At 36.9% G+C, this 26,328-nt stretch overlaps 1 protein-coding gene across 6 annotated transcripts in view; it reads right to left on the bottom strand.

The window, feature by feature from the left end:
- The window catches only part of Rps6ka3 (ribosomal protein S6 kinase A3), a 104,289-nt gene extending 78,164 nt beyond the window's left edge, over positions 1 to 26,125 (bottom strand). For 2 of the 6 annotated variants that reach the window (XM_029533979.1, XM_029533977.1), the window contains exons 1-3: positions 25,646 to 25,727; positions 3,769 to 3,862; positions 2,774 to 2,810 (exon numbers count right to left, since the gene is read on the bottom strand). Coding sequence is in view for 1 of the 6 variants with exons in the window: in XM_021187624.1 (XP_021043283.1) it covers positions 25,646 to 25,714 (69 nt within the window). In the remaining 5 variants the exon portion in view is untranslated. Of the gene's footprint in view, positions 1 to 2,773; positions 2,811 to 3,110; positions 3,127 to 3,768; positions 3,863 to 25,645; positions 25,956 to 26,107 lie in introns of those variants that run through there. The other 4 variants (XM_029533978.1, XM_029533980.1, XM_029533981.1 and 1 more) reach the window with 4 other exon arrangements.
- Positions 26,126 to 26,328: the final 203 nt, after the last annotated feature.

Below are 26,328 nucleotides of genomic sequence, written 5' to 3'. Positions count from 1 at the left end.
GCTGTATTCAGACACACCAGAAGAGGGCGTCAGATCTCATTACAGGTGGTTGTGAGCCATCATGTGGTTACTGGGATTTGAACTCAGGACCTTCGGAAGAGCAGTCAGTGCTCTTACCTGCTGAGCCATCTCGCCAGCCCGATAACTCTGGTTTTTAAAAATGTAGAAATAAGGGCATATCACCTCCCTTGTCCCAAGTAATAAACTTTCATTGATGCTGTTCACATTTGCTGTATTTTAGGTATGCCTCAACATATTGTTGAAACATGCTAAGTTTCTGTTTACTCAGTCCTTGTCTTTTTTAAAGATTTATTTTATTTTTTAGTTATGTATATCTGCATGCCTACAGGTGGATATGTGAAGGTGTATGCAGGTGCTGATGGAGGCTAGATATGTTGCATCCCCTGGATTTACTGGATAGTTGTGAACCACCTAAGTGCTAGGAACTGAATGTGGGTGTGCAAGAAAAACTCCTCTTAACTATTGATTTAGTTGTCTAGTCCCATCTTTTATTTTAATTGGTCTTGATGGTAGTGGGGGAATTATATATGCTATAGTGTGTGTGTGTGTGTGTGTGTGTGTGTGTGTGTGTGTGTGTGTGTGTGAAGGTCAGAGGCAGCCTGAAGGAGTTGGCTTCTCTTCTACTATGTGGGTCCCAGAGAATAAACTAAGGCCTTCAAGCTTCCCAGCAGCTACCTTTACTTGAAGAACCATGTAGTGCCCACCCCCTTTTAACTTACAGTCCAACTTATTATGTGCCAACAGCATACCTTTTCATCTTGAACCTGTTATTACTTATTTCCACAGAAAAGCCTAAAATTCTGATTAATCTTTTCCACCTATAGTCTATTGCTACAGTTTCGTAGGGTGAAATAAAAATCCTGTAAACCACTTCACTATTTTCAAGTTCATGTCACTTACAAATTTTGATAACGTATTATCTTCTCTGAGCTATTTAGCTGATTAACATTGAAATTAGACATTTTAAGAAATGATTGAAGTGAAACATGATCTCAATGGTATTCTATTGCTTTGTATTGGGGAATAATCCACTTCTTTCTAAATTTAGCAAAGATTTAATAATCTTGAACTTCATTATTGAAGGAAAATATGAAAGGCAGTGTTATCCTATATACCAACTTTACAAATTCCCTTATCTACTAAAAAAGAAAATATTTGTATCAACAAACCTTTGGTATCATTCATCAAAACAAGAATTCAAACATTATTAGAGATGAATGTTACTTTTGCAGTTAAGAGGTTTATTTCCCCTTTGAAAACTGGTCCTTGGTTATCACTAGAGACTAGGATAAACAGATGACCAGTATGACTCAATGCTATACTTTCTATAGTCTCTAAAGGTAGAGGGAGAAGAGCTACTAAACGAAAAAATATAGTTCTGTAATTTTAAGACAAATACAAAGGTGTGCACTGAAGGCATCACAGGATAGTAAATGCCACATTTTCTTTTTTTGCTTCAAATGATCAGGAAATGTTTCCATTTCTGCAGATAACAACTAAAGATATTATGCTGTGAGGAACAGGAGAGATGCCTCTCTCACCACTCACAGCAGTCAATTTCCTGCCAAGCAAGATAGAAGAAATCATTCATATGTGTGCTATTTTTCTGTACAATGTGGCTGAAGAGTAAGTATGGAAAAATAGTTTTAAAGTGAGGCAAATGTATTTATCCTCTCTCATCCTATCAAAATGCCTGCTAGCCAAAAAATAAAATAAAACTCCAGAGCTTGGAAGACTGTACATATGCAGATATGATATGAAATCCTGGAAAAGGTAATCATGCTAATCATGCTTTACTTTGTTACTTTGAAATATGTAATAAGTCACAAATTGGAATAACCCATAATATGGGTCTGATCAGAACAAATCAGATACTCATTTCAGTTTCTGCACAAGTTGATTTCGAAACAACTTTCCATATTAATATCAGGGATCACTAAAGATCACCAATGAGGTGCAATGTCAGACGAGTCAGTCAGTAATTCTAAACTGAGGGTTTCAATACCTCTCCAGTACTCTCACATATTTTAAAGAAAATGCTGACATGTTAAAAATAAAACTATTTTATTAATTAAAAATGTTTCACTCTTAGCAACACTGTTATAGAGATTATTTTGCTGCAATGGAATGTTACATCATATATTCCCAGGGTGTTGTTTGGTATCTCTGGAAAAACTATAAGGGAAATTAAAAACATTCCTTGACTTTCTAACAGGAGATCATCTGGAAGAAGTGTATTAAGACTAAGATGTGATCTGTGACAAATGAAAGTTGACCTTTACCTTTGTAGGTCATACCAACTACTTACTTAACACTCTCTTACCTAGAAATGAAATGCACATAAGAACACTGGGAAGAAAGAATTACTCATAGAGAAGAACAGTCTGAAGTAACAGGAAAGGAAGAAGAAAAGGGCCTGAAGCCATACTAAATTAACATGGAGAGCCAAGTTGCAGGAAGGAGCAAGGATCACACTTAAAAAAACAACCCAAAACCCAAACACCCTCACGTTTCCACAAGTATATCTGCCTTCCAAACTCCCTGATCTCGGCAGTAGTTTTCCTGTTGAGAGTGTATGTGGCAGAAGTTTTGTCATAAAGGTGCTATGCATGAGGTAGTAGAAACCTCTTTCCAACTTTGGTTAAGATACCATTGTACTGTTCAGAATCCAAAGAAGCTTCTATGCAATCACATTGAAACAATAAGAAACAAGCATTTTATATTCTTAATAAGGAATGTATATAATCCTTACCAATGTGACAGGATTAAGAATCAGCTCCTCATTTATCCTAAGGAAATATCAGAGATGTGCATAAAGACTTATGTACAGTGATATTCATTATACTTTAAAATAGAAAACAATCTAAATGACCGACAGGGGACTGGTTAAATAAATCACAATACATCTATTCATATGTAGGAACACTAAGCAATGGTTAAAACCAGGGCCTAATAAAAATGATGCAAAATATGCCTGTAATATATTACATTTAAAAGGATATAAAACTGTAAGTATGATCCCAATTTTGTACCCTCCCTCCAAACATGGGAGCATGTAACTAACAAAACATAATCTCATCAGCAGTTACCTGGGCCATAGGATTTTCTTCTTGGTACTGTCTTTTCAAAATTATATGCATTTATTATGTATTTTTAAAGAGAAAAAACAATAAATGTAATTAGAAAAATCAGTTTATCTTCTAGTTACAGTGCTGTTCTGCCTGCTTTATTAGCTATCTTGCTACCAAAAACTTGCTAGTACTCGGGACTTCTATTTTCTAGACTATGTCGGTATGACCTTTGGCTGTATCTACCCTTTTAAGTTTATGAGGGCCCTTTCTTAAATTGTTTTTATTTAGTTGTTCTTTTTCTTTGTCCTGCTGTTGTGGCCTCAGAAAATAAAGTTTACGCCTAGATCCACCTCATGTTTTTTGAAGTGTACCCCTAAGGGAAATTCTGTTTATGAAACAAGTTATGTTGGGAATAAAGAAATGAAAACACAGCAGCCAAAATTAAGTCTGTATTGTGAATAGCAAGTATCAGAACACACACTGCAGAAAACAAAATCCATGCCACAAAGGACAAACTTGAGTAAATGAAAAAAAGAAAGAAAGAAAAAAGGAAACTATTTAAAAACTATGGAAGACAGACAGAAATAATCTATGAATAACAAATGTTCCTAAGAAAAAACAGAGCAGATTAATTAATCAAAAGTATAAGAAAACTTTCCAGTTCTGAAAAAAATACCTGAGACTGCAGACTGAGAAGGTTCAACAGAGATCATCAACACCAAGACATGTCCTGGCAAATGTTTTTAAATTTCAAGGATAAAGATATAATCCTATAAGCATACAAGCAGAAAAATAGGTTATTTCAAAGGTACTAAAATCAAATTGACCTCAGAGTTTTCCTCAAAATAAAATGCCAGAAGATGATGAAGTAATGACCTATAGCAAGTTAAAAGGAAACAGTTAAGATCGAAAGCTTTCATACCTTGCCCTAGTTGTTCAAGCTCAAAGGTTGTATAAAATTATTCTTACATCTGCAACATCTTATAAAATGTGACCATCTTGGAAGCATCTTTTAAAAATAAACTGTTCAAAGGCACACTCTAGAAGATCACCAGGAGAATAAAGAACTCAAGAATATGAGAAGAAGTTACATCTACAGACACCAAATTAATATCCAGAAATAGTTGACTAATATAATCACACTAAAGGAGAATATGGAAAAATGAATATTAATTGCTATAAATATATCAACAATGTAAAAGAAAAAAATATTTTATAGAGTTAAGATCTGCAACCTTGGAATACGTTAATACTGACTCAAAAAATAGCAGGAGAAAAAAATTAATTCTCCATCCTTCCTAAAAGTGTATTTAACAACCATGATGTTTAATGTGCATCTAATACGTTTTTAAATGTTTAAAAAAAAACCGCATAATAATAAAAGTAAGTATTACAGTCCAAATCACTAAAGAAGGTACTATGTGGCAGATAACACATGATAGTCCTTTATGCTGACATTAAAACTCAAACCTAAGAATATAAGTATAATTAACAGTATTTCACAGTTGAAGAAACCAAAGTTTGGCAAATAAATTAGTAAATCGCAGAAACAGGACTCAAACACAGGTCTTTTTAGCTCTTTTTCTTCTATCTTTAAAAACTTTCTCAAACAAAACATTCCATATGGAAGAAGAAAAAAAAAAACTCAAGGAAATAATACAAAATGACAACAACCGTTTTAAAGGTGATGAAAAATATTTCAAGTGTCCAATTAAAACAACATGACTAAGTATTTGATGCTATTGGAGTCTTTTTGTTTGAACAGCTAGAGGCAGAATCCAGGACCTCACACAAGCCAGACAAATATTTTACCACTAGGCTGTATCTGTAGTCTTCTTACTTTTCATTTGGAGACAGGGTCTCACTAAGCAGCCAAGCCAGGACTTGAAACCATTCTACAGCTTAGGCAAGCTTTATACTTACTTGCAAGCCTCTTTGGCCTCAGCCTCCCATGTGGCTGAACCATCAGTCCCAGACCCAGAATTATTTTTAAGTGTGATAATGGTATTACAGTATTTTTAAAAGATTTATTTATTTATTTAATGTATATGAGTACACTGTAGCTGTACAGATGGTTGTGAGCCTTCATGTGGTTGTTGGGAATTGAATTTTTAGAACCTCTGCTTGCTCCGGTCAACCCTGCTCGCTCTGGTTGGCCCACTCTGGCCCAAAGATTTATTTATTATTATATGTAAGTAAACTCTTTCTTCAGATGCACCAGAAGAGGGCGACAGATCTTATTATGGGCGGTTGTGGGTCACGATGTAGTTGCTGGGATTTGAACTTAGGACCTGTAGAGCAATCAGTACTCTTACCCACTGAGCCATCTTGCCTGCCCAACAGTAAGTATTTTAATTAAGTTTTAAGAAATATGATGCAAATATTTACATTGGAGTTGACTTATCTAGAATTAGCTTCAAAATAATTCACTAGAGATGTGATGAGGAAGTGGGTGAAGTAGTTTGTGGGAGGGGTATCAAATAATAAAATAGTGGGTCATGAGTTGGCCAGTTTTGTGACTGTATTCTTAGAAAACGGTGCTTGACCATGCTACTTACACTCCTCTCTGTAAAATGCTTCCCTCCAAAACTTTTAGGAGCCTTACATTTTGTAAGAAGGAAAAAAAACAGTATTTACTGACAAAGAAAAGAGGTAAATATAGAAAACCATATAGAAAAAGAATGCATGTAACTAACTTTTTGGGGTTCCAGGAACTGAACCCAGACCTTCATGCATGTTAGGCAAGTGCTCTAACATTGAACTATATCATCTCCAAACTCTTCTTTGTACAATTAATACAGACTTTTAAAAATAAAAATGGAAGCAGATATTTGTAACATTAGTAAACATAAAATCTAAGACAAAGAACTTCGAAGGTGATAACAAAGGTCACTTGTACTAAAGATTCCAGTACTGAATGTATACTAGTAATGGTTACTATCATTCACTGAGCTCTTGCCCACTAGGCAAATACTACTAAGTATTATTATCTCTGATGCTTCTAACAATTCCAAGAGACATTATCATCAATTTACAAATAGGAAAAAATTAAGCCAAGATGAACTTGCCAATATTTTAAAGTATAATCTCAGCAAAATGCCTGGCACATAGTACATGCTCAATATAATACATGGTTAACACACAAGAATATCCAATACGTCCAAGAATAAAAGTAGGGCCCACATTTAGATTCAAATCTAAACCTAACCCTGTTCTTTAATCACACAAAACATTTTAATAATACTCCACTATAGCAAGAGTACAGATGTATAATTCCTTTTGTATATGTTTCTTTATTTTTCAGGTCTTAAATAATTAGCATATGCTATTTTTTAAACACAGAAATAATCAAATAGTAAATCTATAAACGTACTGAACATTCAGTCACAGATTAAACAAACCACAACACGAAAGCAGATGTATTAGGACTATAACATGAAATAAATGGAAACAAGGGAGATATGAAAACTTTAACATATGAGTATCAACTAATATAAAAATAGAATAAGGACAATATTTTGCTCTAATTTATAATAGGATAGGTAAATACAACATTGTAGCGTAAAACAATGTAAAAAGATTAAGGCCTCTTAAATATATGTGAAAAAGTTATTAAAACTGTGTTCTAAGCTATAAAGCAAATATAAAATTTTCAATATGCCGGGTGTTGTGGTGCACGCCTTTAATCCCAGCACTCGGGAGGCAGAGGCAGGTGGATTTCTGAGTTCGAGGCCAGCCTGGTCTACAGAGTGAGTTCCAGGACAGCCAGGGCTACACAGAGAAACCTTGTCTTGAATAAACCCCCCCAAAATTCAATATTTTTATTTGTAATTCTGTGTATGTAGGTATGTGTATATAAGCTGGAGTTTAAGTCGATTGTGAGCATGTGAACAATGGGTGCTGGGAACTGAATTTGGGTCCTCTGAGTCATATACAGCCTCTAAAATTAGTTTTATAGAGATATACTTATTTTGTATATGTGTGAATGTGTGTGTGTGTATGGAGGTCAAAGGACAAACCACAGGAATTCAATTTTTCCTTCCGACACATTGGACCCAGAGATCATACCTGGTTTGTTAGGCTTGGCCCATCTCAAGCGCCCTAATCCTAAAATAACTAAAAGCAGGAATCACATATTTTCCTTGGTTATGACAAATTAAACTAGGAAAAACCCTATAGCAATCACCCAGAAACTAATGTTCTTCTAAATAACCATTTGGTTAAGGAAATAAATAGTAGCAACATACTCACTGCCTATCTTTTATGTTACAGTGTTGGCCAATGTTACATATTCTATAATTTATTTTCAATTATTAATAAACCACCAGGTATGATATTATGTACAGTAGAGATGAAGGAAGGTTGAGAGTATTTTAAGATCACAGTTATAATTGGTAAATAAAATAACTGAATCAAAGTCAAAATGCAAATGGCCCACTAAACAAACTTAGAAATGCTATTGTTGTATATCTGTTAGAATTGATACTCAGGTATGCTTATTTATCACTTTGCATAATGCAAAATTTTATGATAAATTGGAGAAAACCAGAGTTCTTTAACACAAAATATTCTGAAAATAATCACTTTTTAAGAATATTATTCTAATAGGGTGTGGTTCATTTTTTCTAACATTTAATTGTCTGAATATATTTCAAATCATATTATCTTCTAAAAAAGAGTTACCATAATCTATTCTCAATAGGGTCATGAAAAAAAAGATAACGTAAAACTAGACAAGGCGCCAGGTGTGGTGGCGCAAGCCTTTAATCCCAGCACTCGGGAGGCAGAGGCTGGCAGATTTCTGAGTTCGAGGCTAGCCTGGTCTACAAAATAAGTTCCAGGACAGCCAGGGCTATACAGAGAAACCCTGTCCCAAAAAAACCCAAAAAAACAAAACAAAACAAAAACAAAACAAAACCAAAATCAAAACAAAAAACTAGACAAGGCACGGAATCAAAAGTAAACATGACTTGCTGTCAAATTTATTTCTAAAACCTAGTGTGGCATTGAACAGTCACTTGGGGGAGTACTTATCTACAACCCTCAGAGTTCTAGGGAATGTTAGCCAATTTAGATTTGAGAGTCTGCCATAGACTGTGGGGAAGCCCCTAAGGCTGAGAGTCCTCTCAGCTTAAAAATGTTATAATCCTTTGATTTTAAAAATTAAGTTTTAGATTAAGATTATTTAAGCATTTGTAAGTTTTTTTCTAACTTGAGGAAGTTAGCAATTCTGTGTTTACAGCTGTTTTATTAGTTCTTTTTTTGTTGCTATTTTATATTTCTAACTGTGATTCTTTCATCTGTATCCAGAATAGTTTATCTGTATCCATCAGTGATGCATTTGCTTCCTAGTGTAAAAAAGAGATAATTCTCAACAATGCATGGAACAGCTCTGCTGTCACCTAAAAGAAAAATAACAAAAATATGGTTTTCTTTACAGATGAAGGACTCTAATTTGATTTTATAATTTCCATAATCTAATCTTACAGTATTTTACTAGTAAAGAAATTGGCATAGTGCTAACTTTTTTAATAACACCTATAAAGATTCCTAATTCTATTGCTGTCTCCCAAGGCCTATTTCTCTGAAAGAAATGGTATGTTTCCAATGACTAGAATTACTTTTCTGTTAACATAAAGTAGGTAGAATGTTTGTGTGGCACTCGTGAAGCCTTGCATTCACTTTCTAGTAACACAAATACAATATAAAATAAAATAATTTAGACTTCCTCCACACAGAAACAAAGTCAGATTTTCAGAAGCTGCATGGCTGGGTTTTTTCAAGCACTTTGGATGGTGTCTATGATTGCACAAGCCTGGGACATGAGTGTAGGAAAGGAGTGGGGTCAACACCTGGCATGCCCTTTATCACGGGTGTCTTTAGTAATTGATTAAGGGCTTCTCAATCCAGGCTCAAAATCTCAATTCACCAGAAGCTGTCTGTCGTAAATGCAGGATACTCAACCATATAGGGTATTCAGTAAATTTCAGCGTCTCTTTTTCCTGTTAGGGGAAATATCATACAAGGAGCATTTAGAAGAATTCCCTGTCCTGAGTCCCCTCCCATTTTCAGAGTTAAAAATCCAAAATTTTTGTATTTATTGTTTGGGTTGACTAATTCAGAGATCTGCAGATCATGCATGATGATTTGTTTAGGCAGTTTCCAGAGGCTCAAGAAGCCTTCATATCTAACCGAGAAATACCATCAATCTTGCTTCAAAGGTCAAACCTTTATTTTGGTGTGATTGTGGCAAAACCACCTGGACCTCTATTTTCACATTTATTATATGATCAATAGTTTTGTTTGTTTGTTCTAAATATTTTCATAGAATATTTATTTTGTAGTTTTATCCAAAAAGTACTGCCCCACTTACAGCTTTTTTCCAAACGATGAATTTAAATTGCTTGTTAAAAAGTGATCTGCTTTCCTGTGTAGATTTCAGGCAAGATGTTGAAGGCCACAGGTCCTCCTCAGTATTTGATTTTTTCAGTACTTTTTTTTTTAATTGTCAGGTGCTGCATTTGTATCTGCTATATGCAGCTCACACTTGAAAAGCTTTTCTAGATTCTCTGCCTTGTCACACTGATCACTATGTTTATTCTCTTGCCAATTCCACAGTATTTGATATAAAATCTTAAAAATCAGGTGATCATTTCCACTTTGGTTTTCCTCTTCTGTTTGCCATCTTTTCTTACTTCCTCCCCTTTTCTGTTTTGAGACAGTCTCACTTTGTAGACCAAGCTGGCCTTGAAATCAAAGAGACCCACCTGCCTCTGCTTCTTGAGTGCTAAGATTAAAGGCATCTGCCACCATGCCAGGACATTCCACTTTTATTTAAACGCTTTAGTTCTTTTAACTTTTCCCTTAATTTCTAAGATAAACTTGTGCTAAGGTATTTAGTTGAATTGGGAGAAATTAACATCTCTACTATGTTGAGTCTCCCAATCTGTGAACATACCTATTCTCCACTTATTTAGACACTCTTAGGAACTTTTTATTTTCAGCACATAAATACTACATATAAGTGATACTATAATGTACAGTTTCTATGCATTTGTTACACATACACACATTTATATACATAATTTATTCTAGTAAGCTAACCTTATATTTTACAACCTTGATGGAATCATTTATTTTGAATGTTTGGTAGATTTCCCAAATTTTTCACTGGAGAATAATATGTGCTTGCAAACAGGGCAGTCCTATTGCTCCCCGTGTGTGTGTGTGTGTGTGTGTGTGTGTGTGTGTGTGTGTGTAGCGCGCGCGCTAACCATGGACAACATAACGGGAGTTCAGAGGACAATTCTGGCAGTAGTCCCTCCATTTGAGGTAGGGTTTCTTTTGCTGTTTCTGGCATAATGAGTATGTTAGGCTAGCTGGCCAATGTCTGTCTCCACCTCCCACCTTGGCATATGAATTCTAGGATTACTTGAATGGTTTGGGGGCTCAAACTCAGTCAGTGAGGCTTTCCCAGCCAATGTTTTCTATCTGTAGAGCTAGCTCAGCAGCCCTTACTTCTTCCTGTGAAGTTTACGCACCTCTTACCTCCTTTGTCTATTATGCTGGCAAGATTTAAGACTATGCTAAACAGTAATTGTGAAAATGAACATCTTGACCATATCCCTGGGTTTTTAAGAAAAAGCACCGATTTTTTTTTTTATTTTCGTAATTACAGCATGTCAACTATGGGGCTTTCTTACTCTTTTATCAAGCTGAAAATGTTCCCTTCTCAGTTTGCTGAGTTTTCATCCTAAAATGTTTAACTTAGCGTTTGTATTTCTGCATCAAAATGAGGTTTTTAATTTTTAAAATGTTTGGACTATCGTCAATTCAAACTTTTCAGTGCTGAAACGCTTCTATTTCTGGAATCATACCCAGTTGGTTATTGTACTTGAGTCTTTATTGTTGGGCTTGAGGCTAACATTTTGTTGAGGATTCTGAATGTACGTTTTTATGGTACACTGGTCTGGAATTTCTGTACTTCCTTTGAGTTCTAGTATTTAACAAGTCTCATATGAAATGTTTTCTTCCCTTCTATTTCTTGGGAGAAGTCATAGAATTTATGTTGTTTCTTTATTTTTGATGTTCCAAAAATAATTCTTTTACCATTTTCTTCTTGTTTTGAAGGAACTCCTTTAGCCAATTCTTTGAGGGTCTGATACTGACAAAACTCTTAGTTATACTATACCGGAAACTACTATGATTTTACCTACATTTCTTGAAATTATTTTCTCTGGGTTTAGAATTCTACGGTAACAGTTCTCCTTCAGAATTTAAAAAATGCTGCACTTCCCTAGAGTCTGATGATAATCCCTGACACATCCATCACTCCTATAGGTAGTAGTACAATTCTCAATAGCTGCTTTAAAGATTTTCATTTTCCACCTTGCTTTTAAATGTCTATAAATTATACATGAGACTTACTTTCTGAATCAATTTAAGTGTTGGGTTCAGCCATGCTATGTGGTATTCACATTGATGTGCGACTAACCTGGCAAAATTGAAATTCCGTACCCATTTACCAGTAACTCCTTGTTTATAAAAGTTTGATTTTGATGATTCAGATAATAGATTACTTTGGGCTTATCTTATGGTTAATAAAGACTCTGGAATCTGGAAGACTGTACCTTTTGTTTGACTGGGCTAAGTTTCAACCATTAAATTTCTTTAGGTGGCTCTCCTATCTGGGACTCTTTGAAAACATGAATTTTAAGTCCTTTTAATGTCCTGTTCATTTCTTCAGGTTATTTTTTTATTGTTCAGACTGGGCATTTTTTTTTGAGGCAGGATCTTGCAATGTAACCTAAGTTAGCCTAGTACTCACAGCAATCCTTCTGCCTCAGCCTCTCAAGTGCTGGGATTATGGGTGTATGCCATCACATCCAGTTAGATGAATTATTTCTCTTGTTCTACCTTCCACATTATGATTTTCCATCATTCCTATTATCTTATTGATTTCATATTCAGTTTATTTCACCTATATTTTTCAGTTCTAAAATTTCCATTTGGGTCTCTTTTATGTCTTCTTTTTTTTTCTGAGACAAAAATTTCTTAGCTGTTTATATTTACTCACTTTTAAAAGTTCCTGCTTAAAATCCTGACCAGGAAATTATAACATCTAAATCATCAGTACTGTGTCTGCTGACTTTTCACATTTTTTTTCATGGTTCTTGATGGCATTTTAAAAAACTGTATAGCAAACATTTTAACTGGTTCCTATTTAATGTACTTTGGCAAGCATTCCCTTGTTGAGGTATAGTGTGAGGGCAGGATAAGTGTGTATGTTCTCTAGACACTACCAAGACTACCTAAGCAACAGTGGGGCAATGTCTCAAATGCTTGTTGCAGCTGTATTCAACTGTATGCCTGCTTGGTTCCAGAGAGTGAGCCACCGACCTGGTTGATGCTGGGGAGAAGGTAGAAAGAAGTTCAGTGTGAAGTATCCATAACTCACACACTTTAAGTCTCATTTTGGGTTTTTAGTAGAGGCTCAACTTACTGCTGACAAAACACTGACTAGAACACAACTTCCTTTTAAGGGTAGAATAGTGAGAATCCATCTTCCTTAACAATCTGCAAGTTACCCAGCAGAGGGAACCAAAGCACTGCCCATTATTTTTGCAATACAAGAAATGGGTAATTAGGACCTAGTTTCCTTAGCCAACACCCTTGGGCTGAAGGGGGCAAAATCCTGCCACTTGTTTCTTGGAGGTAAAATAAGATACACCTATCAGCATTTGGATAGATTAGAACAAGAACTGCCAAGAAGCTTTAACCTTACTGAGCTACCATTTCCCTATTTGCTTAAAGAGAATTGAGTTTTCTTTGAGCAACTTTTTTGTGCCTTTGTAGTGCATCTTGTCTGAGATATACAGTAATCAGTAAGAAAGTCCAGAGACCTCATTACTTGTACTTCTTTTAGATTTCAAGGTCCTTAGGCAATCTGCCTTTTTTCCCAATGGCTCCAGTGTTCCTGGTCTTATTTGTTGAGTTTCAGTTGGAAGGAAAATCCTGGGAGCTGTAGGGCTCCTCCATCTTGGCAGAACCAGAAGTTTCTTCCAAGTGATATTATATTGAAAATGACATTTGTTTTCTAGTTTGCACATCATCATTAAAATTGTACTATGGAAAGTTGTTACATTATAACAGATTATAATTTTCCTCTAAATATCCAATTACATCTGTTTGTATTCCTGGCCAAACTTAGCTTGTTTTATGCTATTTTGGCTGTCTGTCCAGACAATTAAGTATTTTTAGACTATAATAATCCAAAGGAAAGACTTATACTTAATTATCACCTAGTACCATATTTCACACTAAAAGGAGCCAAAAGTTAAAGAACATTTTAAAACTAATTTACACGTTCTTCTTTTTATTGATCTAAAGCATATCTTATTTTTAACTTGCCTCTAATATTTCTCTCTTTAAGCGACCTCCTTTTACTGATACCAACACACACACTGTAATACTTATTTTTTCTTGAATTATATCAATTGCTAGCAACAACTTGAAGGAAAGACGCTAAGTAAGGACAAAGGATACAGAGATAGATTCTTAAAAAGAATTCATTTAATATGCTGATTTAACTTCAAAGATTTTAAAAAAGATTTACTGTTCTTATTAGCAATGGATTCCTATACTTTTGCTTAAGAATCTGTTGAGATTCTAAGAGCAAGGGGACTATTTACTGCCCCATCCTCAAGCACTGTCTGCAGATTTCTACAACAAGTCTATAGCTCCTTGTTGTGTTCCTCAAGCAACTCTGCTCCTGCTCCGATAGGTGTACTAGGGAATGAGGTATCCTAAAGCACGTTCATAGGAACAAGGTCCTTATGAATCCAACTGAAAAACCACTGTTCTAGGGCAAGGTTTGTGTTTATTATAGCTAAAATGAAATTGAGAACGCAAACATATAGGGTACTTTCATTTTCTGTAGGAAAAAAACCCCACCATTTAAACTCCCAAATCAGTAACAAGCATACAAACTAGGACAAAAAGCAAATGGAGCTATCCCTAATATCATTAGTTACTAGGAAAATGCAAATTACAGCAATGAGATACTTTAGTAACTACAGACAGTTTCAGTAGAGAAATGTAACACATGTTGGGGAGAATGTGGAGGGATATTATTAAGGACAACGGAAAAAGGTGCAAATGAGTTGGAGAACAGTATGGTGAATCCTCAAAAAACGTTAAACAGTATAAATCATGTAACTCTACAACTTCTGGACACTTAACATAACTGAAAACATACATTTACACAAAACCTTTACTTAAATGTTCAAAATATCATTATTCATTATAATCAAAAAGTAGAAATTTGAAATCAATCAAATTCCATCAGGTGGTGAGTAAACAAGATGTGGTGCACTCCCACAGTGTGGGGAAAATGAGCACTGGTGCATTCTACACAGCGTGGATGAGCCCTGAAAACATCACGGCGAGTAAAGACAACACACACAAAGGCCACATATTATAGGATTCCATTAATATGAAATGTCCTGAACAGGTAACTCTATAAAGATAGAAATTAGGTCACTGGTTGCCAGTGAGTGTGGGGGAAAATGTGACAGTTAATGAGTAGGACATTTCTTTTTGGAGTAAGGGCAATGTTCTGTAATCAGACAGTGAGTGGTAATGGATAAGACAATATTGTGACTATATTAAGAGCAGGTCACTGACTGTGTTGGCTAGTTTTCGTCAACGAGATACAAACCAGAGTCACCTGGGCAGAGGGGACTTGGGGAATTGTTTTTATCAGATTGGTCTAATTAACTTTAATTTTTCTTATACTACAGCAACATAACTTTTTTTTTCAATTTACTTTTAGAGCAGATCCTATATCCTGGCACGTTAAAGGAGTGCCCAATAAACTTTCCTCCCTGAAAGTAGGAGTCAAATATCAACAGGTTCATTTAAAAACTGCAAATAACAGGCCACATTTACTCAAATAGATACCTACCAAGGGGCCTCTGTAAGGAGAGCTGTTAAGTAATGTTTAGACAGCCTCCTTCCCCACTTCAAATACAAGACACTTTGTTTCATTGGTAGCATAGCTGTTTAGAAAGCTCAAAGCATTTTCCCATATAATATGAAATACTTTTACTCTGGACAGTTTAAAAAAATGCATGTACAAAGCAGTATTAATTTTTACTGATTTTCCTAAGTACAGTATTACTATGTAGTCTCTATTATGAACAGCATTCCTAGTTCACACCAGGATCACCTCCTCCATTGGGTCCCTCAATGAGAAGACTTTACATACATGAAAATGTGCTTGTCTTTCTAGGTCATTAACCTCCTTAGATTCTCACAGATACATTTACTTATGCAAACCACCTGGATACTTTCTGCAGTGCAGATGATTTCATCTACATGGAATCACTCATCTGGATGTTCTCAACTTAAGCAGGCCAACTCAGGGGAAAGTCGACGCAATTTGCAATCTCTGAGACTTGGGTTTGAAACGGTGCCCCGGTTTACTAGCTGTGCAATCTCATGAGCAGTTTACGTCCCCTGGGCTTTATTCTGCCCAGTTTTTAAGGGAAGAATAATTATGTACCTCATTCTAGTTAATATACACTGAGTACCTAATCAAATGGGCACTGAGTAAATGTGAGTGCTCACATTCACCTTGGAGAGAAAAAGTAATGACCTTGACACACTCCACACTATTTGATTCAGGTATGTTCCAAAGTTGCTCCTTTACACCAACGACTGGCTGATTTTCCAAATGTACAAACTAAGGCAGGCTGATTTTATTATTCTGACAAAGAAAACCAAGTTAAAATTAACAAAAAGGAGAGAAAAATAGTTGAAGTTTTACATAGTGGCTTTTAAATTTTCTTTTAAATTATATATGTTGTGAATAGAAAAATGAATTTTACTGAAATAGAATGTTCTGAACAGGTCTCAGTTTGTGTATGTGTGTTTGTATTTGAGGCAGGGTTTCTATGTATAACCATGGCTGTCCTGGAACTCACTATGTGCCCAGGCTGTCCTTGAACTCACAGAGATCTGCCTGACTCTGCCTTCCTAGTCCTGGGATTAAAGGTATACACAACACCTGGCTAGGTCTATTTTCTTACATAGACTAGGGCTAAATCATTCTTTGCTAAATAATTCTACGCTAAATTAAAATTTAAAAGTTTCTAGTTCCACAAGACACTTGAGCCCACTTTAAATTTTAAGTGGCACAGTAAAATGTAAAGACAACATTTGAAGTTACCACATAGCATTTTTTCATTCAACAACACAGAATATAATTATATACTTTCCTGCCCTATTTCTATTGTTCTGTACTTCTGTCCACAAGCTCAGTCAACAAGAGGAAGCTTATAATTACGACATTTTGGTAGCTAAATATTCACATTGCTTCAACAGGAAATGCCACCAGGAAAACTACTGAAGAGCAGAATGGTGAGTTGTGATCATAAATCACTTAAGGAGGCTTAGAAAAATCATCAAAGTAGGAAATGGTTAGTTGTGAAAACCATGCATCAAATATATCTTTATTTAGAAAACTACCTTAGCCTGTTCATTTCAAAATACTAATATGTAGAAAACTAGAAAACTGGACACTGAAGCAGAAGGACAAGGCAGTTCTATATTTGCACAAATCCTATAATCTGTAAGTGCACTGGTCTATAGAGTAAACAATAAACACAGGAGACTATCTACTAAAAATTCAGGACTGGGTTGTAGCTTAGTGATAGGGCAATTTCCTAGCATATGTCCTGTGTTCCATACCCAGAATGTTCTTCAGTCACAGAAGACTGTATTTCAAGTGCATATCAACCCACCATTAATACTGAATTTAACAGTGCTGAGCTACAAGATTTATCTTTATAAAATAATTTATTTTTATTGAAATGGAGTGGGGCAGGCTGCAAGTGCATGTAGATGCCCACAGAAACCAGAAGAGGGCGACAGATTCCCTGGAGTTGGTACAGGTGGCTAAGTTTCCCCAAGGGACATAGGTGCTAGATACTGAAGTGCAGTCCTTGGGAAGAGCAGCAGGCACTCTTAACTGCTCAGCTATGTCCCAACCCCTTTCAGTTTATAAAAATTAATTTATTTGTGTGTGTATGTGTGCATGGACAATGTGTAAAGAGTGTGGGTATGTATGGGCCAAAGTGCACACGTGGAGATCAGAGGACAATTTCTGCCTTATTTGAGACTCTGTGTTGTTTTCCCTCTGAATAAGCCAGGCCATCTGGCCCTTGATTTTCAGAGGATTCTCCCTGTCTCTACCTTCCATCTCCCAGTAGGGTTGTTAGAATTATAAATGCTTATGCTACAAATTTGTTTTTTTTTTTTAATGGGCTCTGCAAATTCAAACTTAGGTCTTCATGTAATATGGCAACTGCTTTTATTCCAATCAGGTTTTTCCTCCAGTTGAGATGAAATCTCATATGGCCCAGGCTGATCTCAAACTTGATATATGTAGTTCAGGATGACCTTGAACTACTCGTGCTCAGGCTTCCACCTGCCATGCATGTACAACTTGGCCAGCTAACTTCTTTTTAAAAGTAAATCTTCACTATTTATAGTGTTTTCAGTATAAAAAAGTCACCTCTGTTAGTAAATAAGTAGAAATACATACCATTTTTAATTGTGAGGATTTTACTCTTAAGTTTTATAAGATTTGTAGAACAGAGATTTCTTCCTAACCACTGCAGTTCAATTTATTAGTGCTAAAATGGTCTTTTGCTTTAGGCTATCTTTTGATACCTGCTCCTAACATATCTTATGACTGAACATATCTTATGACTGAACTAAGGTTCCTTTATCAAGCTTTGGGAACCAAAGGATTAGAGCTAAATGCACAGAAATCTAGATGACCAGGTCAGATTTAAAGATTTTCACATATAAGATCATGATATAAAAATCAATTTATATGGCCAACAAAACATAATCAACACTTATAAGACACTGTATTAGCTGAGATGGAGAAATTCTCTTTAATTACTTTGGCTACAGCACCACTACTATAGGAGAGAAGGACGAAGAAATCTAAAAGTGCCTTTGAATTGACCTCTAAGTGTAGAATAACTAATCATTTGGGAAGCCAGCAAAATCTCCCAAGAACAAAACTGGACTCACAAAACTGGACTCACAGTGTGGAAACCTGACTCCATGTGGGGAGATAAGTTAGCTTTCTACTTTACAGCCTGGTCATTCATTCACATTCTACTTTCTAGCTGATATCTTTTAGAGAAGGCAATAAATAATTGAGCCACTTTGTTATGGTATACCAAAACATAAAATATCACTTACAATTAGGTAACATGTCTAATAAATACCCGATCCTCTGTGTATGTCTACACCAACCCTCAGCTTATATAATATGTCCCATGTAACTATGACTTATCTATAGATGATGTCAAGTTGCAGTATCAAAAAATGGATATCCCTAGTCTATATGATGAGCAGAGCCTAACAAAAGACTGAGGGTGTTCTTTTACATTATTTATTGAATTTAAAAAAGAAAGTCAAAATATTCCTATGTTAAAATGGCTCCATCTAAATATTATTAACCTTAGTTTTCTACCTTCTGGGTAGCCAGTTGCAAGCTAGAAGCAGTTAATTTAAAAAAGGAGAATGTGAGGTGGCAGGGAGATTGACAGAAGAATAAAGTGGCATAAGATAAATAAAACACACTTTTTTAAAAAAGTTGAGCATGGTGGTGAACACCTATAATCTAAGCACTTGGAAAGCTGAGGCAAGAGGAGCCTAGGCACACAGCAAATTTGAGGCCAGCCTGGACTACATTGAGACCTTATCTGAAAAACAAAGGAAAAAATTAAAAATTATGAAGACCTGATAAGAGTAGGAAGTCAATATAGGGGGATATTTAGTAAAGGCTTGATATAAAAGAACTATGTAACAAATGATTATTAAACGTTGAATTAAAATTTTTAATTTTAAATATTTTATTAAAAATTATGTTGTTTTTAACATTTATTGATTTGCTATGGGGAGGGGGAGGAAGCACGAGCATGTCGTGTACATGTCCCATGGCACACATGTGTGGAGATCAGAGGACAACTCATGTCAGTTGGTTGTACCTTTATGCTATGTGGGCCCCAGGATAGAATTCAGGTCATCAAGATTGGTAAGTAAGCATCTTTGCTCACTGAGCTATCTTGTAGGACTTAGGTTATATTTACATTTTAGTTCACTACTGAGTTGGAAATTTATTGTACAACTTAGATTTTAATTAAAAAAGAAATGAAATTTTTGTTGACAAAGCCAAAAGCTTCTGAACAGTCAATTAAAATTAGGAGTTCTTTTTCGGGCATTACTGACTCAAGTGACAAGCTAGTGTTATTTGAGATTCCGATAGGTGGTTCATGAAAACAGGGTTCTGACAACAAGTCTCAAATACTGCTTTTGTTTTTTTTCAAATACTGTTGTTTGTTTTATAAAGACAGGGTCTCACTATGTACTGCTCACTCCTAGACTGTTTTTTGCCTTTTTTCCCCACTGTTCTTACAAGTTCTCAGAAATTATGCAGTAAAAATATTCCACATTTTTACATTTACTAATATAATGTGCTCTTATTTTGGGGGGAGGGGTTGAGTGCTTGGTCATATATCCTTTAATAACGAATCCAGAACATTTGGACATTAAAAAAAAATAGTGTCTCTAAAGCCTTCTTTGTAAAGTACTCTATAGTATTCAAAGTTTTTAAAATATCAACACCACACAACACACAAAATCCAAAGGGTTACATTACTAGACAGAAAATTCCATTTATTCATAGCCTATTCAATAACTAAAATAAATGTACTTACAGTAATGGGGAGGTGTGCTATATTAATTTCCCTAAAAGTAAAATGAACAAGAACCGAGTACTCCTAAATTATGAGATGTGTATACCTTGTTTTGTTATACTTGTATCTGTAGATGCTATATATTGACTTTAACATTTTCTGTACAGGTGATCCTGTATTTCACTGATTGTAAGACAACATCATGTATAAAGTGTGTTATTTTACATATCTCTAAGGAAAAAACTAGCATGCTAATTCATGACATACCTTCTGATTAGAATAATTTCAAACGTGAACACACTTAGAAACTATCCTTTTCCTTACATGTCCCTCATGATACCCTTTGTTGGTTTTTATCCTTTAAAGATAATATTTAGCAAGAATAATACAAAAAGAACAAGACTGAAGAAATTTCCATTTATCTTACCCTTACATTCAGATAGTACAATGATTCTGTTTTAAAGAAGCAAAAAAAATTTACCTGCTTTACTTAAATCTGGAAAAAAAAATCCAAGACAGTTCTTTGAGTGAGTCATTTATAGATATTATTTAATAATTACAAATCATAGATTACACAATTATTTTACATGCATTATTATTTTACTTAATTCTTATCACAACTCTGAAGTCAGTATTTTATACTTATAAGTATAAATAATAACTAGTGAATTCACTTAAATATATCAAATACCCTAAATGATCATTATATGCTACATGAGCATATTTTCTTCTGAACTTGTTTTATAATATATGCATTTGTCACATTTTACTTAGCCAGTAAAGTATTGTTTACATTTTTCCTTTGTGTTTATGCTTTTTGGTATTAAACTGATAAATCAGGCTACCTAGCAGCTGATCTTTTTTCTAGATTCATGAGACAAGTCACTGTATTAAATAAAAACAACACACTGGTGGGATCAAGGATGTATTAATACTGGGTATTAAAATGTAATCACTTATTTTTCCCATGATTCCGAGAATGGGATGGATTTAAATACACACACACACACACACACACACACACACACACACGTCTATTTTACATTCAAACACACTAACAATTGAACACTATTACACTTAGGCATCATTAGAGACACAACTAAATGTTATAAGCATCCAATCTGAAATGAGTGAATTAGGCCACTCTGATGTCACTCATCATTTATAGCCTGCCATTACACATGCTCTCAAACATGAAGGGTAGAGCAAAGCTTGTTAACTGTGATGATGGCATGAAGTTTTTACTACATGATAATTAAAGGAAAGCTTTACAAACAATTCTGCAATTCAGTATTCTAGATCAATAATTTGCTACACTCCTGTTTATTTAACAACTTACCAAGTCAAGTCCTTGCTTCAGGACTACCTATCTAAATTATGCCATTTTTCTTATGTAAAGTTAGGATATATTTACTGTGATCTCCAGAAATGTAATAAAGAAAAGACCAAGTGTGCCTATACTTGCTTCTTTGAATAAACACCTCAATCCCTTTATCTTAAAAGGTTCAAAGTAACATGGTAAGTTTCACATTTTGGATATTCTACTAACACAGGATCTGGCTGCCAAAATAAAGCAGGTTTCTAGATTTTCAAAACCTGCTGTCTTTATCAGAATCACTGAAAACGAAGTACTCAGTGTCAGTCACTTGACAATTAACATGAAGTAGTACCTGTCTTTGCCTTAGAGCTTCGCTTGGGTAAAACAACAACAACAACAACAAAAACAAAAACAACAACAACCACCCTGCAAAGTGGTCAAAATGAAACAGGAAGCAGAAAAGAACCAAGTCAATCGTCATAGATGAATAAAACATTTTCCCAGCAGATGAAACTTAAGAACCCCATATAATACATACTAGAAACACTGTAGAAACCCTATGCTATATCACACTAAGGATTACTGCATAATTTTTGAGGTTAAAAATGGCCCCATGTCCACCAAAGATGATCTACAATACAAAGTTCTTGTCTTTTGTATCAAATATAGTAGTTTTCAGTGCCTGATAGGTACTCATTATTTAAAGGAAGTCAGGTGACTATTTCTATACCACACATTATATAAAATCATTGTTTATATCATATATAATACATTGCACTGTGGCCAATTTTAAAGAGCAAAAATACCCTTCATTTTATTATTTTGTACATTGTTTCTATTTAGATTAGCATTTCCACTAATTAAGAAAAACCATATACTTTAAGTTAGGCTTGTCATCTAGTGATATTTGTCACTGGAAGCTGTGGTAATGGATTTGTAGAAGAACCATAATTCCTTGATATCTACCCCCTAAATAGTCAAATATCAAAAAAGGTACTTGCAACTTTAAGTAATCCATTAAGGATTTCTAAATTCATCTAATAATTTAGGAAGTGATTTAGATTTTTTTAATCTTCTAATAACCCTCACTTTGCTTACACAGTAATTCATTATCCTAAATTTGCCTTAAACATTTGGCCTAGTTCTAGCCTATCATGCTATGACCCATGTTTGAGTTCAACCACAAGGGTTTTTTTGTTTTGAACACCATGAGACTTGTGTGAGGTCTTTAAGTAGGAAGGGTGGTGTGAAGGAATAAGAAACTGTCTGTGTTTTTAGAGGCACTCAGGTCTTCTGAAATTGTTCATACTTCAATGAGGAATTAAAATGATAAGAACAGAGATAAGAGTCATAAGCACCTTATTCCCTACCTTCACAATTCATTTAGTAGACATTTACTGAGTTCATAATATGTATGTGCCAGGCATTGTGTTAACTGCAGAAGATTTAGAGAAATGAGTGTTTGTTTTCAAGAGCTCAGTCTAACTAGCAATAAGACCATGAATGCAATCCTATATAGACAAACCTAAAATCTTTTAGCAAGGAGAGAAAATTTCTGATGCATTTGCTCAAGTAAATATTTCTTTAGAAACCTTGATGTTTTTCTGGTAAAATACAATCATTCCCTGATGTGAATCTACTGACGAGAAGATGGCATAATAATAGGTATCAATATTAGACCTCTTTATGAAAACTCTCAACTCTTCTCTGCTTTCAGTATTGGAAAATCATATCAGAAGCAATTTACTCCAAATACCTTAACAATCAAAGGGAACAATATCTAAAGGCAATTTGTTGAAGTCTATTTTTAATAAATCTAAGCAACCCTTGGCTCTGACATACCTTATTGCCAGAATAGTAAGAAAACTTTTGCTTTGGAAAACATGACACTGATACACACATGCATGTGTGCACACACATAGTGTGTGTGTGTGTGTGTGTGTGTATATATATATATATATATATATATATATATATATATATTAAGGCTTTGCCAAATCAGATTGTGTATTTTTATACGCAAATATTTGCGTATAAAAATACACGATCTCTATTAGCATGTCTATGCTTTGACTCTTTCCACAAATGGTCAGAAGAACCTATTCTAACATAAAGCAAAACATACAATTTGTATCTACCTGGCTTCAAATTATGGCTCTGCCATTTATTATAATCTTTGTGCTCTTAACAACTGAATTTAGTTTCCTAATCTGTAACAATGGGGACCACAATCCTCCCTGCTAGGTTACAGGGAGGATAAAAATGAAACAGTATGTTTAACATAGTACTTTTGGGTATAGTAGATGCTAAATAAGTAGGCTTGTACTTTAACTAAATGCATACTATACAGAAAAAAGGATAAAGTAGAATTTTAAATGATTTCTCCCTGCATATTGACACATGCCAAGGAAAAATGTGGATTAACAATTAAACAAACTACTCAAAGGCAGTCTGTTGAGGTATAGCTTTAATAAAACATTTCAATATATCAGTGGATTCTTTTTGAATCATAATTATTGTGTATATTTAAAAAGCAGACTCATAGCCAGGCATGAAGGCACATGCCTTTAATCCCAGTTCTTGGGAGGCAGAGGCAGGTGGATCTCTGTGAGACCGAAGCCAGTCTGGTCTACATAGTGAGTTCCTGGGATGTTTCAAAAAACTAAGGAAAAAAACTAAAATAAAAAGCAGATTATAAGCAAATACAATGTCTTCGACAGGTTTAGCATTTTTAACCACCTTTATAGCTGTATTTTAAATGCAAATTTTTTCTTTAAGAAAAAAATGGAGACTCCCTTGCCATACTGTTTTTCCACACTACCCATTCAAATGATGGTTAAGCATTCTAAGTTTAACTTTATTATTAAAGATTTATAGTATCATATTGGCTCTAAATTCAAATAAAATTCTTGTATTCTGCCAGTCTTAAAAACACGATTTCCCTTTTTACACCAGCCTTTCCTTTTTTTTTTTAAAAAAAAAAGGAAAATATACCTATGTCTTTGCTATTTTAGAACAGCATTATCCAGTAGTAAATTATTAAGCATGAACTCGTTTGTAAGCTTTATTACAACTCTTCCTGCATTTAAGAACAAGTAAATATTTTAATATGGTAGTGGAGGTGACTGGGGAGAAAAATTTGAAAAACGATCTGAATGGATTCCTCCCTCCCCCACACCTTCCCCCTCCTGGAGAATGTCAGCGTCCTGCATCTCACACCAAACTGAGCCCGAGTTTTACTGACGTAACCAGTAACCCTACCCACCTCTCACACTGCGGAGGCCGATGGGGGCAGTGGCTGCCGCCAAGTACACCACTCATCAGAGCCTGCCCCATTCCACCCCCGCGTTTCAGTCATGCTTTCCAGAAATGGGGTCACTCGCTCAGTAACTATTACACACACCCAGCCTATCATTCTGTAATCCCCTAAAGTCCGCTGCGAGGATAGAAGGCAGCGAAAAGTCAAGAAAGAAGAATCACAGACGCGCCACCATCAGGAACTGATTTTCCACTCTGGAGAGGAGCGCTGATACCCTGGACTGGATCTTGTCTGCATTATTTTCTTAGATCGCCAGTTGATTCTGGGACAGGGGCGGCTGTGAAAAGCTCGGTGCTGGGATGTGTCCGCGGAAATTCTGGTTTGCCTTGTTTGGGTATACTGTTTGGGTTTCTGACACTGGGGTGGGTATCTCAGGGACGCTCATCAGATCCCGGGAGAGGAAAATCAGATAGCCCTTTTAAAGCGTCCGCTGATCTCCTTGAATTTCACCCGCTCACCTTCCATGGACAGGAAGCAAAAGTTATACTGGGGTCTTCCAACTCAGTGACCTCAAAACCTGGGAGTAGGGGACCTAAGGCGCTCCGTTTTTCTTTTGTAGCAGCGGCCGAGAGCGCTGCGGCAGACTGATCGGGTGTGTGTGGGATCCCTCAGTCCTGGACCCCTTAATCAAAACCCTCAAGGCTCGGCTCGCCCACCTTGCCCTGTGGGCGCCCGTCTCCCTGCAGCAACCCCCTCCCGCGGCCAGACTGAAGTCTTGGCTCCTGGTGAACCGAACCCAAAGTCTCTAAGATTCCGGAGAAGCCCCTTAGAGCCGGCAGGGCCAAACTTCCCAACTCCCCGCAGCCGGCTCCTGCTTTGCCTCCTGCTTCCCCCACGCAAAGTTGATTAAAACAGGCTCTTTGCAAAGCCTCAGCGCCCACTCCAAACCCCACGCGCCGCCACACCGGCAGCCCCCCCAACCCCCAAAGCAGGGAGAGGTGAGGGTGCGGGAAGGAGGAACAGACAGATCGGCAAAGCCCAACGACCCAAAGCAGAATCTCGCCCCGGGGAGGACAAGACGGGAGCCGGCGGCGGAGGTGGTCTAAAGGGGGGCAGCTCCGGGGAAGAGAGCTCGCGCCAGCCGGCGGGGGCGTGGGGAAGGGGCGCGCCTGCCCTGCCGCACGGCTGCACTCACCTCCGCGCTGTCGGAAGGGCTCTCCACAGCCATCTTCTGCCACGGGTCCGCCAGCTGCGCCAGCGGCATCTTCCCCCCTCCCCGGCCCGCCGCCGCCTTCACCGCCTCCTCCCTCCCCACCCGCCCCGCAGCCGGCTCGGCTCCTTAGCCACTCGAGCCCCCAAGGCAGCGCCGAGAAGCAGCAGCCGGGCAGCCGCGGCTCCCCGAGAGCAAGCTCGACGCCGACACCGACCACCCGAACGCCCAGCGCCTGGCCACAGCCGCCCCGCACTCCGAGCGAGAGCCTTGCGCCGCCGCCAGGCACCAGGGCTCGCCCCTTTCTTCCTCTCCTCCTTCCGCCGCCCGGACTCCGGCTCCGCCCCCCGCCTCCCCTCCCCGCCGCTTCCCGCGCCCGAGCCCAGCAGAACAGCGACGGCCGCGCGCTCCCCCACTTCCGCTCACAACATGGCGTCTAAGCGATACCTGTCTCTCAGAGCGAGGCTGGGCGGCCGCCGCCGCCACCGCGCGCACCCAGGGGCGGGGCCGGGGCCGGACACGCCCCCTGGCTGCCCGCTCGGCACCGCCCCTTTCCCACCCCCACCCCTCCTCCTCCTCCTCCTTCTCCTCCTCCTCCTCCTCCTCCCCCTCCTCCCCCCCCCCCAGTCTCAGCTTCTGGGCCTCGCCTACTTTCAGGAAGGGCGAGC

The sequence above is a fragment of the Mus pahari genome, chromosome X (assembly GCF_900095145.1).
Source record: "Mus pahari chromosome X, PAHARI_EIJ_v1.1, whole genome shotgun sequence".
In the NCBI taxonomy this organism is placed as follows: Eukaryota; Metazoa; Chordata; class Mammalia; order Rodentia; family Muridae; genus Mus; species Mus pahari.
The sequence above is the reverse complement of the archived record's forward strand: the minus strand, read 5'-3'. Positions and strand labels throughout refer to the sequence as shown.